We start from the raw sequence: 18892 nt of genomic DNA on the forward strand, positions 1-18892 counted from the left end.
ACATGAATTATCAGAGGTGGAGGACTAATGATTTCAGACACAATTTCGTTTATCAAATAGTCACGGAGAACATACGCCCCGCCCGAGGATCGAACTCGCGACCCCACGATCCGTAGACCAACGCTCTTACCTACTGGCTTGTCACTAGAAACTGTATATACCGCTTGTCCATCACACTTCATTTCCGATCAATAACTGGAGTTCCATTTAACCTAATACTTTGAAACTTCATAGGGTGATAGGGATTATGGAGTAGACGACCCCTATTGTTTTTGGGGTCATATTATAAGTTCAATGTCACAGGAGCCTGAACAAGGAAAACCGTTTCCGATAAATAACTTAAGGGCCACTTGACCCAGAGAGTTGAAACTTCATAGGATGTCTGGACTTGCAGAGCGGATGAACCCTATTGGTTTTGGGGTCACTCCATCAAAGGTCAAGGTCACAGAAGCCTGAATATGGAAACCCGTTTCCGATCAATTACTTAAGAACCACTTGACACAGAAAGTTGAAACTTCATAGGATGGTTGGATATGTAGTTTAGATGACCCCTAATGTTTTTGGGGTCATTCCATCAAAGATCAAGGTCACAAGGACCTGAAGATTGAAAACCGTTTCCGATCAATAACTTGTGAACCACTTGACCCAGAATATTGATTCACAAACTTTATAGAATGATTGGACATGCAGAGCAGATAATCCTTACTGATACTTGAGTCACTTGATCAAAGGTCAAGGTCACAGGGTCCAGAACATGGAAAACTGTTTTCAGTCTATAACGTGAGAACCACTTGACCCAGAACATTGAAACTTTATAGCATGATTGTACATGCTGACTAGATGATCCCTGTTGCTTTTCAGTCACTAAGCCAACCATCAGTGTATCCTTGATTTTCGCTCCTGTCCCCGATTGACTTCTTGCCTATTTCTACAATGCTTTGGGAGAGGCATGCCCTTTTCTACAAAAGCATCTTCTAATTCTGTAAGTACATGACTTGAACATAAGTTATAAGTATAGGCAGATGACCAACATTCTTGAGTTCATTGGCCATAAATTCTCTAGAATCGTAGGATTGATTTCACTAGATTTGCAAAAGCTACCTTGCACAAACCCCTCTCAAGTTTGTTCTAATATATGTGGGGCTGCCAAAGCAAAACACCCAACTGGATGGATCTTCAAAACATTGTCAGTATCGTCCTCATGGACCTCGATGGAGTTTTACTCGAATCATTATGTAGTGGTCTTCAAGAAAGTTTTTCCAAGTCTGGTCTCTAGAACCGAATTTGGCACATTGTCTGGTTGTTTTTATTTTAAAGAATTACATAGTGCAAGGCTTAGAAGTAAACTGATGTACATGACGTATTCGCTGGTAAGGAGTGATCCTTTTTAACTCGGGTTATTTGAAAAATATGGAGAGCTACTGCTTTTAACCATTTGTCAGTGTCGACATCTAGATTTGATTTGTTCTTACATATAAAATTTCATACACTTATTCACTGTGATGAGCTGTCATGAATACACAAATTATATTACTCTCCTTTGCATTTGTACAAAGTTATGCCGCGTTTAGATATTAAAGATAACGTGAACTTTTATCTACAGTCGTGTCAGGGATTTTCATTCATTGCGCAACAATTTTTTAGCGGATACTGTAGTAAACATGTCTTCTAAACCGCTTGCAGGAAAAGTCTGTATTGTCACAGGTGCAACAAGAGGAATAGGAAAAGGGATAGCCTTTCAATTAGCAGAGAAAGGAGCTAAAGTGTATATAACTGGACGGACTGTACATCCACCAAAGGGAACAAAAGTGGTGGTTCTCTACGTGATACAGCACAGGAAGTTGAAGCCCGTGGTGGAACTTGTCTCCCAGTACAGTGTGACCATTCAAAAGACAACGACATAGAAAAACTGTTTGAACAAGTTAAAAGAGAAAATGAAGGACAGTTGGATATTTTAGTGAATAACGCGTACTCGGCAGTAAATGCAATTTTTAATTCAATGAATTTAAAGTTTTGGGAGCAACCCCCGTCAATGTGGGATGACGTTAACAATGTAGGACTACGAAACCATTATATATGTTCTGTGCATGCTGCAAGAATGATGGTACCAAGGAAACAGGGATTGATTGTGAATATGTCGTCTCGTGGAGGACTGCGATATACGTTTAACGTAGCTTATGGTATTGGAAAAGAAGCTTGTGATCGTATGGCCGCAGACTGCGGATTCGAGTTAAAGAAACACAATGTGGCATTCGTTAGTTTGTGGCCGGACGCTGTCGGGACGGAAAATCTTCTAGCAAAATTCAGGGAAGACGTATATGAATCAAAAAGTGAAGATAACTACTCAAATTTACCTAAGACATTACGACAGCCGGAAAAGATGTTGGAATCATTGGAAAAGGGAGAAACAACAGAGTTTGCAGGGCAGTGTATAAGTGCCATGGCTTCTGACCCAGAAATGATGAAAATGAGGAAAATAATTCGAACTTGTGATTTAGCTAGAAGGTATGGACTTGAAGACGACGAGGGACACAGACCGTTAGATTCCCGGCAAATAAACTTCGTTTTAAGGCAGTTCGGTTATTCGTGGCTAGCATGGCTTGTTCCGGATTTCGTCCGTATTCCAAAGTGGATGGTCGCTTTAGGTGGAAACAAATTTTTCTGACGATTAACAATACTCCTTATCATATGATAACTGACCGAAAAAAGTACGATGTACTGAATCAAGGTGCCACAAAAACTTGAAAGACGCAATGAAGTGGTCTTGCAGTTATTGTCAAGTTTTTGGAGCGTAAACTAATGACGGAAATTTTGTTCAGACACACATTTTTCAATCGAGTTTTGTTCTTTAACCATTCTGAGAAACGTTGTGTTTGTTCAGTTGTCATTCAGCTGATTGTGTGACACTATTAACTGCGTGTGTTAGTATGTCATATAGATATGAGCCGTGCCATGAGAAAACCAGCATAGTGGCTTTGAGACCAGCATGGATCCAGACCAGCCTGCGCATCCGCGCAGTCTGGTCAGCATCCATGCTGTTCGCTAACAGTTTCTCTAATTCCAATAGGCTTTGAAAGCGAACAGTATGGATCCTGACCAGACTGCGCGGATGCGCAGGCTGGTCTGGATCCATGCTGGTCGCAAACGCACTATGTTGGTTTTCTCATGGCGCGGCTCATTTATATAATCGCACTTATTGCCAGTTTCGTACTTTTACTCAAAGAAAGACTAACGGTCTTCGTTTACCAGCTCTAAAGAATTTGGTGACGAAACCACTTGACCACATCAGTTTATGTCCGTATGAAAATGCCCTTCAGACCCTGAACACGGTTAAGAATGTTCTGAGACGAAGTGAAGGTTTCCGCTAAAGAAAATATGCTATACGCCTTAGAATATTAATGCATTCATTAAGTTAAATAACTGCGAACAGAATTGCCTGAAAAAGGTCAATAAGCAATTGAAACAACATTATACATTTAGGTTTTTTAACAAAAAATTAAAGTAACGAACTAGTCTAACCTGCATTGAGCAATCGCATAGATCTGAGCATCCCAAATGTAGATCATTTGATGGTAACTATAAAACAGACATAACCGTTGTTGTGCCGATATCAAACGATAATATCCTGGCTTTACCGAGCTTGAACAAATATGTAAACCATAGTTTTAATTCTATTTCAGACTCGACAAGTAATATAATAAACGTTATGGTTGGAGAAAAATCTCTAACATTTAAACAAATTCAATCTAGGATTTGTGCTCTTCGTCAATTCAATTCGTGTACGATTAAAGACATTCCACGGCAACAGTTATGTGACAAAATACCTTTTTTCGTTTCATAAAACGCTTGCAAAATGAATTTTTGTTCACTTTTGGAATTAGCAGCCACTTTAAAGAATACTTCGTTGTTTTGGAAAAAATATTTCAATAGACGAATAAGTAATTTTGAAGACTTCAAGTGGATTTTTCAGATTAATATCTTTATTTTAATATACATAGTGTAACCTATATGTCTAACAAACATCAATCGCAATTCTTTCCTTTATCTCTGTCCGGATAGTCATTGAAATATACTCTGCGATGGGGACGTACGCGGGAATTGCCAGACTGCCGATTAATGCAGATCTTGTACAAATTTGACAATGACGTGCGTCTCGTAGCATATACTGATCCCGAAACGCGTATTTACACTCGTCTCATTATTTCACCGCTGTTTCTAGATACTATCAGGAATTTGGTATGACGGTTCCACCAGTGTGCATTTGTAAGTGCCAAAGAAAATTATCAATATTATCAGGTGTGTACAAAATGAGCACTGGGTTTCTCTTACGGAAGAGTGTCACCTGTCTGTGTTTGTACCAATGGGCTATATTTTGAGTAATTTAGTATTATTTTCCATCGAGGAATATCAAAGCGAAAGGAGACTATAACTTTATTTGACACGAGAGCCATCATTCAGTTTGAGAGCCATCATTCATAAACTGAAATACTTTTTAAATTCGGACCAAAACTAACAAAGACATGACAGGTTACAAAATGACTAACAAGGGAGACAGACATTTTAGCATGCTTATAACGTCATTCAAACACTGCTGAATAATTTATTTATATGGCAAATATACTAGTGCTGCCACAGACGTTAATTTCAACAGTTTCTAGTGTTTTCCTGAGTTTAAAATGTAAAACAGGATTAGTTCTTTCGATTTAGATTGCTAAAACAGAGGTCTCGTTCTATACAGAATTAAGGATTTATGACTTGGCGAGCATTCTGATGCAGATTTATAAAACAGGAAGTTGTTTATGTCATAGACGTAAATCTATGCAGTGCCGTAACTACGTTGAGGCACACCGTGTTTTTTTAAGCAACTTGAGTTTTTTTGTGTTGTGTTACATTTGATATATCTATAAAATTCACAATTTCTGTTTTCGCTCTAAACAAAATAGATATACATTGTATTTTATACAAATATCTAACATGATTTGTCTCATTTGTCTCATATATTCTCTGTTTTCATGACATGTTCAATAGAGAAATACTCGGTCTAGCAGATCTAGTCTATATATTCAATGAGGCAAATTTATTTTTGTAAATGGTGGATATTTCTTTTGTAATTATTGTATATAATTTTAGAATTTTTGTGTACTGAAAACTCATTTTGATGTGTCCCATTAAGAAATGCCCAAGTCATAATATATATTGATGAAAATGATACCTCGTCTTGATATTTAGCTAACCTGAGCACGAAGTGCTCAAGCTGAGTATTGTGACCGGTCATTGTCTGGCGTCCGTCGTGCGACGTGCGTCATGCGTCGTCCGTCAACATTTGCCTTGTGAACACTCTAGAGGCCACAGTTGTAATCCAATCTTAATGAAACTTGGTCATAATGTTTGTCTTGATAAACTCTAGGCCAAATTTGAAACTGGGTCAAGTGAAGTTAAAACTAGGTCAGCAGGCCAGATTAAAGGAAAAGCTTGTGAACACTCTAGAGGCCACAGTTATGACTCAATCTTTATGAAACGTAAATCAGAATATTTGTCTTAATGATCTCTAATTCAAGTTTGAATCTGGGTCATGTGGGGTTAAAAACTAGGTCACCCGGTCAAATCAAAGGAAAAGCTTGTGAACACTCTAGAGGCCACAGTTGTGACTCAATCTTTATGAAAATGGTCAAAATGTTTTTCTTGATGATCTCTAGGTCAAGTTCGAAACTAGGTTATGTCGGATCAAAAACTAGGTCAGTAGGCCAGATCAAAGAGAAATCTTTTTTATACTCTAGAGACCACAATTTAAGTTCGAAACTCATGAGCATTGGTCAGAATGTTTTGATGACCCCTAGGCCAATTTCGAATCTGGGTTATGTATGGTCAAAAATTAGGTCACCCAGTCAAATCAAAGGAAATGCTTGTGAACACCCTAGAGGTCACAGTTGTGACTTAATCTTTATGACACTTTGTTTGAATGTTTGTCTTGGTGATTTCTAGGTCATGTTTGAAACTGGGTCATGTGAGGTTAAAAACTAGGTCAGTCGGCCAAATCGAAGGAAAGTCTGGTTAACACTCTTAGAGACCGCAATTTAAGTTTGAAACTCATGAGAACTGGTTAGAATGTTTGCCTTGATGACTTCTAGGTCAAGTTCTAATCTGGGTCATGTGGGAGAAAAACTAGGTCATCTGGCCAAATCAAAGGAAAAGCTTGCTAACACTCTAGAGGCCACGTTTGTAACCATATCTTCATGAAATTTGGTTTGCCTTGATGATCTCTAGATCAAATTTCGAATCTGGGTCATAGGGGTTCAAAAAATAGGTCACCTGTTAATATAAAAGGAAAACTTGTATATGCAATAGGGGCTGCATTTTTGTTTTGAAGTGCATGAAACTTTGTCAAAATGTTTGTCTGCATGAAATCTCGGATGGACTTTTATCTTGGTCATGTGGTAAAATAGGTCAGCAGGTCAAATCAAAGAATTAGCTTGTTTACAATTTAGGGGCCAAGTTTTTATTCTATCGTCATAAAACTTGGTCAGAATGTTTTTTTATTATAAGCCGAAGATAATTTTGAATCTGGGTCACATTGGGTAAAAAACTAGGTCACTCGGTCAAATCAAAGGAAAAGCTTGTATACACTCAGAGGCCACTTTTTTGCTCCAATCTTCCCGAAACTTTGTCAGAATGTTTGTTTTTATGGAATCTTGGACAAGCACGAAGCTGGGTCATGTGGGATCAAAAAGTAGGTCACTAGGTCAAATCAAAGAAAATGCCTGTTTTCACTCAAGAGGCCACATTTTGGTCCAATCTTAATGAAAATTGGTCAGAATATTTGTCTCCATGAAATCAATAGGTCAAACATGTTTACAATGTTATGATGTGTTTCTCAGGTTACCGACCTAGGGCAATCTTGGCCCTTTTGTTTATACTGACTTACGAAAGAGACAATGAGTTTTTTTTGTGTGTGGTGGTATAGTCAACAGCTTCACATATTTCCCTCCCGTTGAAGCGTTTCTCATGTAAGCATTTAATTTTGTACTTTTTCTTGTGAAGCACATAACGTTTTGCTAACAAGTTCATGTTTTAACTGGCTTTAAAAACGTACCATTTTCTTGTGAAACTTCTGAGCTCATTACCTGTTCTCCGATTTACCAGTCTAGTATGGAAAACCTGTCAACCTGAGTTGCTCAGATTCATTTGTCTGAAATGACTGAAATGCATAGTTTTGCCTTATTGAATTTCCACATTTCTCTAAGAGGGTCCCGAACCCCACCTCTACTTTTACTCAAATTACACAGACGAGTAGTGCGTATGCGTACATTTTAATCTGATTTGCTAAAATGTTTTGTAAGAGATGGCGTAAATGTCCCATTTTATCTTGTATCAATTCAAAATTTCCCGGGGAGGACCCTGGACCCCCATTCTTACTCAAGTTATGCAAGCGAGTACAGCGAACTTGCCCTTTCCGAACCAGTTTTTAATTTCTTATCGTTTACTTCGTCAAGTTTATATTTAAAATTTAAATTTCATCTTAAATGCTGGACAAATATATGTCACGATCAAAATAACGTGAAAAGAAATTCGAAACAAAACATTGTTTGTAACAGATTTCTGTAACTGATCAGACTGGCGTAATCTGGGTCATACTCGCCTATTCCGAATCACCACAAATGAACTAAAATGGTTTTCTTATTACTATCCACAACAACATAAAACTACCATCTTGAATCGAAAACTGAAATTATTTCATGTTAGGAATAGAAATAATCGCATTTAAGGCCAATAAAAGGCCAATAAAATGACTTAAAGGTCCAATACTAAGGAAAGTGAACATTTTAATTTCTTTTAAAAAGCACAGAAACTATTTCATTTTATTGGAAAAAGAAAGTTGGTATGTAGAAATTCGAAATAAATCGCAGTATATGTACAATTATTTTTCTATGAAGTATGAAGAAAGTTAAAAAGACCTGGGGGGTCATTCTGTCGATTCATTGAATTTTCAACATAATACACATACATTTCTTTGAGTTCCAAAGACCTTCTGTAAATTTTGACCTGTCAATCTTCATTATTTAGTGTCTTGCAGAAGTCTATGCACTGGCTATGAAAAAAATTGCCAACTCACTTTCCCTTAGTAATGGACCTTTAAACGATAGGCATGACATCCTTCTTTGGCATTATTGAAATATGCTGTTTTAAAACAATCATGTGGGCGGTCTTGTCTTTCGTGTGAATAAAATAGTTACATGGTATAATAATACCTCCGCCTTTTTCTTTAACATCTGGCCATGGGTAAAAATAATAACATAAATTAATATTTTGGACACACTGAATCGGCATTTTTTCTGCAATCTTTAAACAACATGCAGCAGAACAGAACAGAACTGAAAATGTGTGATTCGGAATAGGCACAATGTATGCCATCTACATTTCCTCTTTAGGCATCTCAGTGGTCATGTTGTTTTTAATGTGGGATATTTGACTGGAATGAACGTAAAATTTCCTTCTTTTTAATCTCCCTTTCGTTTCATTTCGTTAAAAAATTAGAACGCAAGCGCTTCTTGAATCTAACATTTTTGTTTACATTCGTCAGATTTCCACATAAGAAAAAATATAGCATTTGGACAATGTTGCAAATATGGATTATGTAAGAATAACTTGAACATTTACCAGCAGTGAAATATTAGTTTAATGCATTAGATATAAAACCAAAACATAGCTTACGGTTTTTCTAGACGTATGCGCGACGGCTGCTTAAAAGCTTGGAAATGAGTCAATTTACACACTGGTTCGGAATAGGCGAGTTTGCTGTAATGTGTGCATTTCAACCTGACGGTAGTATAGGGGTCGGTTTGTGGGCAAACAAACGGGCGCCATCTTGGATGACCTAGTTACTATTTATAGTAAGTCATTTGCATATAAGAAATGAATTCAGTACGCATGCGCAGCGGTCATTTTGAATTCTATTTTAAGAATGACTTCATAATGTTATAAATAGAAATGATCGTTATAAATCTATTTTATGACTGTTATACTGAAAAGGACTTTATGTACTATGAATAGAAAATTATCCCAGAAGTATACGGAGCTGACTCGTATACCTATCTAGCGCATGGTCACGCACATTGAGGGTCAGGTGCTCAGCCCTAGACGGGGAGATAACATGAAAACAAGCTAATACAAGAAAATCAAACAGAATAGGAATTAAACTTAACCATATAAATTCATCTCAGATCTAAATGAACAAATGCATGTTTTTAATCAAAACAGATTATATTAAAAAGCAAAGAACATTACTTTCTAAATCGAGATATTTATCACATTAAAACTAAAACATTAGGCATTGTTTAAAATAAATACATGCTTAAAAAAGCAAGATTTTCTGAAGATTACTATTTTGTCCATGATATGTACCCCTCGGCGTCCACTAAGTAAATGACCATGTATCTGTTTAAACAAGAGGTCATTCAAATGAACTCATAGTCTAATTTTAGAATGAACTTCCCACGTCGGTGCAACTATTATTAGGCACTGTATGCTCATAGCGATGGTCATTAATCAAACAAGTCTTTGATGGTTGAGCTTTGGTATCCATGCGTAAATTTATACCGGATGAAAAAGTCATTAAATTCTCAATTTGGCACTCAGCCGTGATAGTGCACTTTCTGCCTCTCTGAGTCCATGTGGAAAACTCATTATCTTTTTCGGAATAGCGCTGAAGCGTGATAGTGCACTTTCTGCCTCTCTGAGTCCATGTGGAAAACTCATTAAGTTTCCTAACTTGGAATTCGCACGTGACAAAGTACTCGATGCCTATCGGAGCAAGTATGGGGAAAACTCGTTATCTTTCACCGACTTGGAACTCGGGTGTTAGTGCCGCTTTCATACCATCAATAATATGATGTTAAAGAACATTTTGATAGTTTTCTAAAACATTTTCAATGACCATCTAGAGTTTTAGAACCGGTAAGGTACTTTTTGAGAAGGTTGCTAAAAATCATCAAAGAAAAGACGTTATTTTTACATTTTGGGTATCTGATATTTTTGAAAAGCCTATAGGGTGCACTTTACCATAACCTAGGTGCCAACCGGAAATGAAGTCATTAAATTTCAAAGTCATCATACAGGCTCGGGACCGGTACCGTTAGAAAGACCTTTTCGAGTAGGTTCGGAAAATATGTACTATTATGGGTCTATCTCTATCCGTTTTCCAGATATTGAGGTTAAAACCGGAATCATTCATCCGGAAACGCCCGGCTTCATGCCTTTATTTTCAAAGATATCCTAGGCTTGTTGGGTAGCTAACCGAAGGTCTCGACGAGTACTATAAGTCGGTATACTCAAACCGGAAGTGAAATCAATCATGCGTAAAATTCACATTTTCTGTGCGTTCCTAGACTAGACGAACCTGCTCAAGTGAGGTATCGTTGGAAAGGTCTCGTCATGATGATTCGGAAAATGTATAATTTGATAATTTTCAAAAGGGACCGAATAATGAGCCAAAATCACTCAAGCCTTAAAACCCGGCTAACTCCTTCATAATTAAATTAAAGCTAGACATGTAGGGTATCAAATGAAAGGTCTCGATAAGTACTATAAGGCAATAAACTTAAATTGGAAGTCAAATCACTCGTGCCTAAAATAAGCTGACCTGATCCTTCCACTTTGATATCCAAAATGAAAGTGAATGAATTCATAGGGCGAGGTATAATAAATAGAGCCAAAGCAACGTTCTGATTAGTCAGTATAGCTTATAGCAATGCTCTGATTGGATAGCTATATGACGTATTCTTATTGGTTCAACTGATTTAATCCCCAAAGAAAGGCTAGCTTACATGTTAAAACTTGTCAGTCATTTGTGCGATAGTTTGGTTCAAAGCTGTTCCAAACTGGAATGTCTATTTTTAACTAGCCAATCAGAATTAATAAGAATGAACATTGTTACTAATAATACACCAATGAAAAGTATATATCAGCGCGTTCACCACAAAAAAAAAAAATCATTCTGACCTCAGAACTGAAATCATGGAAAATAGCTCAGGAGAATTCAAGAATATGGTTAATTCTTTCGCTGCTGACCTAAAGGCAGTATGTCCAGTACATCACAAAGTATGGATTTATGAAGCGCATTTTGTAAAGTGCATCTTGGGATTTCCACAGACACTTTTGTAGAATTATTTACAGCCTATATAAGAAACAGGACGAATTTAAATGTAGACTTCTCCATCATTCAGCCTGATGATCCATATAAGGACATGTGGGACAGTTTGCCTGACGGTCATTATTTGGTGGATATGGAGTGCGCATTACGCGACTGTCTGGAAGCGAAAGGGTGTCTATATGTAAAGTACAAGGACATAACAAAAACAAGAATTGAATTCGATATGAATTACTCTACATGGATATATATGCTCCGACAATACATGAGCAAATATCACCCGAAAATAGAACTCAGGCGATACATAGTTTACAACCAAAGTCTTATTGCCCCTGTAACATCAGTACGGAACCTGAAGGACCCGAAAATATCTACATAGATGTACTTACTATGCTCTGTGATCATCAAGCAAACAGAGAGTGGTAGATAAGAGCATTTTAAAGTGTGTCTGACTTGAACTTGTTGCTGAATTGTGTTGATCAATTACACGAAATTTTATGAAAGACAGACTAAAGAGACAGTTTTGTAAAAAATAAATGATGGATGTGTTACCATTGGATCTCTGTGCAAAAATATTTTCCGACTGTGTAGAAAGGCCGTACATACCGTTATATTACATGTTGGACTATAAGCCATATAAAATGGCTCTTGGCAAAATAACAGCACAAAAATTTTCCAACGGATGCATAAAACAGTGGTTAAAGCAAAAGAGCACTTTTATATCTTTTAAAGACACTTTGAACCACATGATTCATTTTCATAAGATGAATTTGAATATTGAGGCGATCAGTGAAAGTGACTGGATGACTTATATTTCCGAGAACGAGGAAATAGCACTTTATGTCAACGATGTGATACGAGGTGGTGGCCAAGAATTTCAATACGATTAGTTTCCAGTCCAAGAGAAGAATAATAAACATAATCTGAATTTACTTACAAAGCTCAACCATCAAAGACTTGTTTGATTAATGACCATCGCTATGAGCATACAGTACCTAATAATAGTTGCACCGACGTGGGAAGTTCATTCTAAAATTAGACTATGAGTTCATTTGAATGACCTCTTGTTTAAGCAGATACATGGTCATTTACTTAGTGGACGCCGATGGGTACATATCGTGGACAAAATAGTAATCTTCAGTAATCTTGCTTTTTATACATGTATTTATTTAAAACAATGCCTAATGTTTTAGTTTTAATGTGATGAATATTTCGATTTAGATTAGTAATGTTCTTTGCTTTTTAATATAATCAGTTTCAATAAAAAAAACGTATTTGTTCATTTAGATCTGAGATGACTTGATATGGTTAAGTATAATTCATATTCTGTTTTACTTTCTTGTAATAGTTTCTTTTCATGTTATCTCCCCGTCTAGGGCTGAGCACCTGACCCTCAATGTGCGCGACCATGCGCTAGATAGGTATACGAGTCAGCTCCGTATACTTCTGGGAGACATTTTCTATTCATAGTACATAAAGTCCTTTTCAGTATAACAGTCATAAAATAGATTTATAACGATCGTTTCTATTTATAACGTTATGAAGTTATTTTTAAAATAGAATTCAAAATGACCGCTGCGCATGCGTACTGAATTCATTTCTTATATGCATATGAGTTACTATAAATAGTAACTAGGTCATCCAAGATGGCGCCCGTTTGTTTGCCCCCAAACCGACCGCTATACTACTCCTGACTCTCTCAAATTCTTTATCGGAGATGTCTTAAAATGCACCATTTTCTCTTTAATAATTTCAAAATTTTTTGGGGAGGACCACTGAAATCCCATCTTTACCTTTATTCCAATTATTCTGGCGAACTTTTTTACCTTATTTGCTCAGATTATTTCGAAGGTTGCTGTATAATTTCAAAATAATTAATTTCTTGGGGAGGATCCCGATTCCAACCCTGTACGTGAACTCCAATTATGCAGGCGTGTAGTGTGTACATTTTACTCTAATGTGCTCAGATTGTTGTCAGAAATCGCTTGAAACTAATAGCGTTGTATCGTATTGTGTCAAAACTTTTTAAGGAGGACCGCTCCAATATTGTAGATGATCTGTGTTAACATTTCAAAACTGTTTTGTTCAGATTTTTTTATCTGAAATAACTTAAAATACACCATTTTTTTCTCGCAGAATTTCAAAATATTTCTCAGGATGGGCCCCTGTAACCCTACCTTAACATATGCCACAACTCCATGTGTTTTTTATAGTTGTAGAAAAATGTTCAAATCAATTGTTGACTTGTAAAAGTGTAGTCTGTATCTAAGCCCATATATGCAGCACAATAGCGTAGTCACACCCGTGATCGTATAGTTACTAACAACAAGTTCTGTTACAAGGTTTACTATAACTTTTATTCTTACTTCATGTTTACTCAGATAAAAAACAAATCAGAAAAAAAAATGATTACAAATCTATAGATCAACTTTATGCATCGAGGCGTGTCTGCACTTTTAGCTCATAACAATACTGCGGTAAACACCGAGGAAAGTCACTCCTCACTAATTGACGTTGAATTATAGGAACACAAATTTTTATAGCACATATATCTTGAGGCCTCACAATTTGATCTCTTGTAAGGGACTTACAGTAAAACATCTTTTAATGGCATTTAAGTTAAAATTTCTATCTACTTTGGTGGCATGGCGGATATTGCACATCACTCATTAGTTAGAATATTGATTAGATAGACATCATATATAGCACGTCTGAATTAACATATTACTAAAGTTATAAATTAGGAATTTAAACGTACGTGATAAAATCGGAGAATATTACAGAAATGTTAGTTTAAACATATTTTTTATTTCTTTTGATACAGTTACATAGTCAAATACATGTGCAAAATACATTTGTGAAATGAAATTACAGAAATGTTAATAAGGAACGTGATGTAGCACTAATATAACATCTGTTGTTTACAACTTTGCAAATAGAATTCGTGATCAGGCATGTTGGTTACATGTATAACTTTCAGACAAAATTGAAATGCAATATACATTTTGTATATGTAATACATGTCGACGCCCCTGAATAAGAAGGGCGTTAGTGTTAGTTATGCCCTTTTATGAATTATATATTTTTTGAAACTACATAACAAGGGGCATAATCCTATCAAAATATAATATATGTTACAAACTGCTGTGTTGACCAAATTCACCAATAATAAAAGGGCATAAGTAAAAATGTTTTAACATCTGTTGTTTACAACTTTGCAAATAGAATTCGTGATCAGGCATGTTGGTTACATGTATAACTTTCAGACAAAATTGAAATGCAATATACATTTTGTATATGTAATTCATGGTATACGATTAGAATGGACATCAAATGTAAATAAAATCAATTACAAAACAATATTTTATAAACACATGATAATACAAACATGCAACTATGTTACAACTCTTCTGCCTCGGTGTTTTTTTCAGGGCTGGTTACGGCACTGCCATGAATATAGTTTGCTTAACATAAACCGGCGTTTATATAAAATGCTGATTTAAATTTTATCGCTTAAACATAAACATAAAATCGTTACTAAAGAAGCTGTTATGGACATTCTATCAAACCTAAAAAAAAAAAAAACCGAAGAAAAGGACAACAGAAAAAAAGACTGTGTTACTGTCCCACCCGCAGATAAACAAACATTCTGTGGGCAATTTTGAAAGGATCATTTCTGTGAAGTTTGGTATAAATCTGCCCAGTAGATTTGAAGAAGATTTTTTTATAAAAATTGTTGATGGACATGAAAGGTGGCGATTTGTAACGTTCGAAACAACATATAAATCAAGCAAATTCGTGCACATTCAAATTTTAATATTTTGTAAGGTTTTCAACAACATAAACAGTTTAACAGGTCACTCTTGCGTCAATGAAATGAACCGCGCCATGAGAAAACCAACATAGTGGCCTTGCGACCAGCATGGATTCAGACCAGCCTGCGCATTCGCACAGTCGGGTCAGGATCCATGCTGTTCGCTAACGATTTCTCTAAGTGCAATAGGCTTTGAAAGCGTACAACATGGACCCTGACCAGACTGCGTGGATGCACAGGCTGGTCTGGATCCATGCTGGTCGCAAAGCCACTATGTTGGTTTTCTCATGGCGCGGCTCAAATGACTATTTTTGAACACGAATTCCCTGTTTTATACCGAACAGTAAGTGCTACACTCAATCTTCTCCGTGCATGTACCATTTGAAAACTGTCGCCAGATGCACGTGCCCGCTTCTTGTGTTCCTTTTACTGAGTATGTGATGTTTTGATTATCTAATATAAATAATTAACTTTCAAGTTATAATTTTAAATGGCCCTCCATTGCTTCCATATCAGTCGGTATTTTACATGTGTAGATAAAGACTGCGCGACCTATATTTTGTATCAGTCGGCATTTTACACGTGTAGATAACGACATCGTGCATCGCGGTTTAGTATTAAATAAAAAGTCACGATTGTCCAAACGGAACACCGTAACAGCGCGACCTATTTTTTGTATATTTGTTCACCGATGAGACTTTAACCGATGAGACTTAAACAGTTTATTTTCTACTACTAAACTTCTCTCGTAAACAAAGAAGTCCGGAGTGCTTTTTACACACGTTTAGTTGGTTAGTTGACAAAATAAAAAATGTCTTCTAAACCGCTAGCAGGAAAAGTCTGTATTGTCACAGGTGCAACGCGAGGGATAGGAAAAGGGATAGCCCTTCAACTAGCAGAGAAAGGAGCTAAAGTGTATATAACTGGACGGACTTTAGATCCACCAAAGGGGTCAAAAGTGGGCGGTTCTTTACGAGATACAGCACAGGAAGTTGAAGCCCGGGGTGGAACTTGCGTTCCGGTGCAGTGTGACCATTCAAAAGACAACGATATTGAAAAATTGTTTGAACAAGTTAAAAGAGAAAATGAAGGACAGTTGGATATTTTAGTGAATAATGCGTATTCGGCAGTAAATGCTATATTCAGTTCAATGAACCTGAAGTTTTGGGAGCAACCCCCGTCAATGTGGGATGATGTTAACAATGTAGGACTACGAAACCATTACATATGTTCTGTGCATGCTGCAAGAATGATGGTACCAAGGAAACAAGGATTGATTGTAAATGTGTCGTCTCCCGGAGGACTGCGATATACGTTTAACGTAGCTTATGGTATTGGAAAAGAAGCTTGTGATCGTATGGCCGCAGACTGTGGATTTGAGTTAAAAAAACACAATGTGGCATTCGTCAGTTTGTGGCCGGGTCCCGTCGGAACAGAAAATGTTCTGACAAAACTCAGGGAAAATGTAAAGGAACCGAAAGCGGAGGGTGACTCAAATATACCAAAGGCTATAAGACAACCTGAAAAGATGTTGGAATATTTCGAAAAGGGAGAAACAACAGAGTTTGCAGGACGGTGTGTAGCTGCAATCACTACCGACCCTGATTTGTTGAAAATGAGCGGGAAAATTGTACAAACGTGCGATTTAGGGCAACGGTATGGGATTGAAGACACCGAGGGACATGAGCCGTCAGACTTCCGTCAGATAAATTGGATTTTAAATCGGTTCGGACATCCATGGCTAGCATGGTGTGTTCCTAATTTCGTCCGTATACCAAAATGGATGGTAGCTTTAAGTGGAAACAAATTTTTCTGATATACTACACATATGTTGAAAGAAAATATGTTACAAATGTATTGTGCTTTGATATACAACAATCCGTAAAAAGTCACAAGATAGAATGAGACGGCTAGTATAGTTCGTACATGTATAAATTGCATGATGGAACCGTGCCTAAATTTTAACATATCTTTTGCAGATTATGTGTGTTGCCTTTGTCACGTTGTTACGCCTTCAGTTAATATTTTTGTCAAGATTATTTATGTTTATGTTTTATTATGTTATTTAGGGGCCGACCATTTCAACCTCTAGGAAGGGGAGGAGGATTTTACTTGCTCGGATCTAAGATATTTTTTTGCCTTCAATGAAAGATCTTTTTTACTTTTGAATTGCAGAATAGCTCTGGTACATTTGATGTATAAATCGATATATAACCCCCCACCCCTCCCCGCCTTTCGTTCTTTTTTTATGGAATAAATTATACACAAATACGAAAATCATGCGCATACTCGGCCTCTGGACTTGTGTGATTTATCTGATATAATCCAAGCAAAAATGTCTGATAAAGATAGGACATAACCATGATAACTGTCTAGACTTAATGCAAGGTACACGCAGTCTGATGGGTAGAGAAAGGGAGAAGAAGCAAAATATCTTGTATAACTAGAAGACAGTGAGTCTGTTTTCTGGACTCTCCTGGACCTCAGAAAAGGAGTTGTGAAGAACATCATCCAAAGACAACAATGACTACATGGTCTTAGACCCTTATTACAAAAGTTTTTAGGGTCAGCGTTTGCTGGAGCAGGCGGAAGCTTCCATGATGGACAATTTCAATTTTAAAAGTGCGGTCGCTCTTCTTTTTGTCTGTCTTTTTTAATGATGTTTTCCTCGTTGTTCTATATATTTACCCGAGCACCTTTGTGGTTAACATATCAAACATTTTGTTTACTAGTAAATGTCATTTAAAAGGGGATTTTTATAGCACAGTCACGTTACCTTTGAGCATGGTGCAGATTAAGTGGGAGGGCTTGTGATCAATTTACCGGGTTTTATTTCAACTCCCCTGTTTTGTTAAAGCCGATGCGGTACAATTACGTGGTACAATACTGCGGTACAATATTATGGCACAATACTGCGGAAACATAATGTGTTCTTTTGTGTTTGTCCTCTTTGGTGTTGAATAAACTGTGTGCACATCCATACATACACTATTGTAGGGTTTCGTTCGGAGGTAGCTGCGTTCTTTACTTTCAAATATTCAATATAGTCTGTATCAGTTTTGGCAGGATTTCATGAAATATATGAACATTCTCCAGAGTATGCTTTTACTGACACAATCTTCCCGAAAAATGCAGTAATAAAATATATTTTATACACATACGATAAATTGAATATTTGGCGTTATTGGGTCTATGAGGTATATCGAATGTGAATGAGTAAGTGCCTTGAAAATAATGTTTAAAATAAATGCTCCTAATGAAATTTCATGCTCGATTTCACGCTCTACAGTAACATAGAGGTCAAGCTCTCGGTGCATTTTTTCTGACCAACTCGGTGGTTAGTCCTCATTACAGAACCCATTAGATATAGGTATTAATTTCGCTTGACATTTAAAGGTGGATAATCAGATTTTGGCCATGTAACGGATTTGTTCGAAACTTAAGCATCTGATCATTTACACTCATTTATGTTCACTTAACACTTAATACAAATTAGATTTTCACTGGAGGTATTTTTTAAATTTCATTTTCCTATCCTGGTTGCCCAACCAAGATAGAGTTATTTTATCATAAGTATAAATTTGATAAACATACTTTGCCTAAGGAAATGTATAAATATTAGACATATTGTTATATATTTGTAAAATATTGGCATTAAAAATCATGTATTTAGATGGAATTCATTAGAAACGCAAGTTTGAAAAATTATTATTACCTCCCTTTGCCTATCTTGGTTGCGCAACCAAGATAGATTGGAAATAAATGAATTCAGAAGCTACACACAGCTTTAAAGCTTGCATTTTGGTTCAGATTGTTCAATAGTTGATATGTCTATCAAATGCAAATGTAAAACTAGACATTGTATCGAAATAAAAAAATACCCAGCTTTTTATATACTTTCATATTAAGGGGAGTAATTACAAAATTTTATAAAA

General features: G+C 36.5%; 1 protein-coding gene and 1 pseudogene across 1 annotated transcript; both read left to right on the forward strand.

Annotated features, from left to right (window-relative positions):
• The first annotated feature begins 1541 nt into the window (after positions 1-1541).
• LOC123527271 (dehydrogenase/reductase SDR family member 1-like) lies at positions 1542-5211 on the forward strand (annotated as a pseudogene).
• Positions 5212-15494: 10283 nt separating this feature from the next.
• On the forward strand, positions 15495-18054 carry LOC123527263 (dehydrogenase/reductase SDR family member 1-like). The gene has a single exon (XM_045306616.2). It carries the CDS (start codon positions 15769-15771, stop codon positions 16771-16773), a length of 1005 nt encoding a protein of 334 aa, XP_045162551.2. The 5' UTR covers positions 15495-15768; the 3' UTR covers positions 16774-18054.
• Positions 18055-18892: the final 838 nt, after the last annotated feature.

The sequence above is a fragment of the Mercenaria mercenaria genome, chromosome 1 (assembly GCF_021730395.1).
Source record: "Mercenaria mercenaria strain notata chromosome 1, MADL_Memer_1, whole genome shotgun sequence".
NCBI lineage: Eukaryota > Metazoa > Mollusca > Bivalvia > Venerida > Veneridae > Mercenaria > Mercenaria mercenaria.

What these genes read in the sequence shown, in the direction of transcription:
- LOC123527263 (XM_045306616.2), top strand. Translation starts at nt 15,769, where the DNA reads ATGTCTTCTAAACCGCTAGCAGGAAAAGTCTGTATTGTCACAGGTGCA.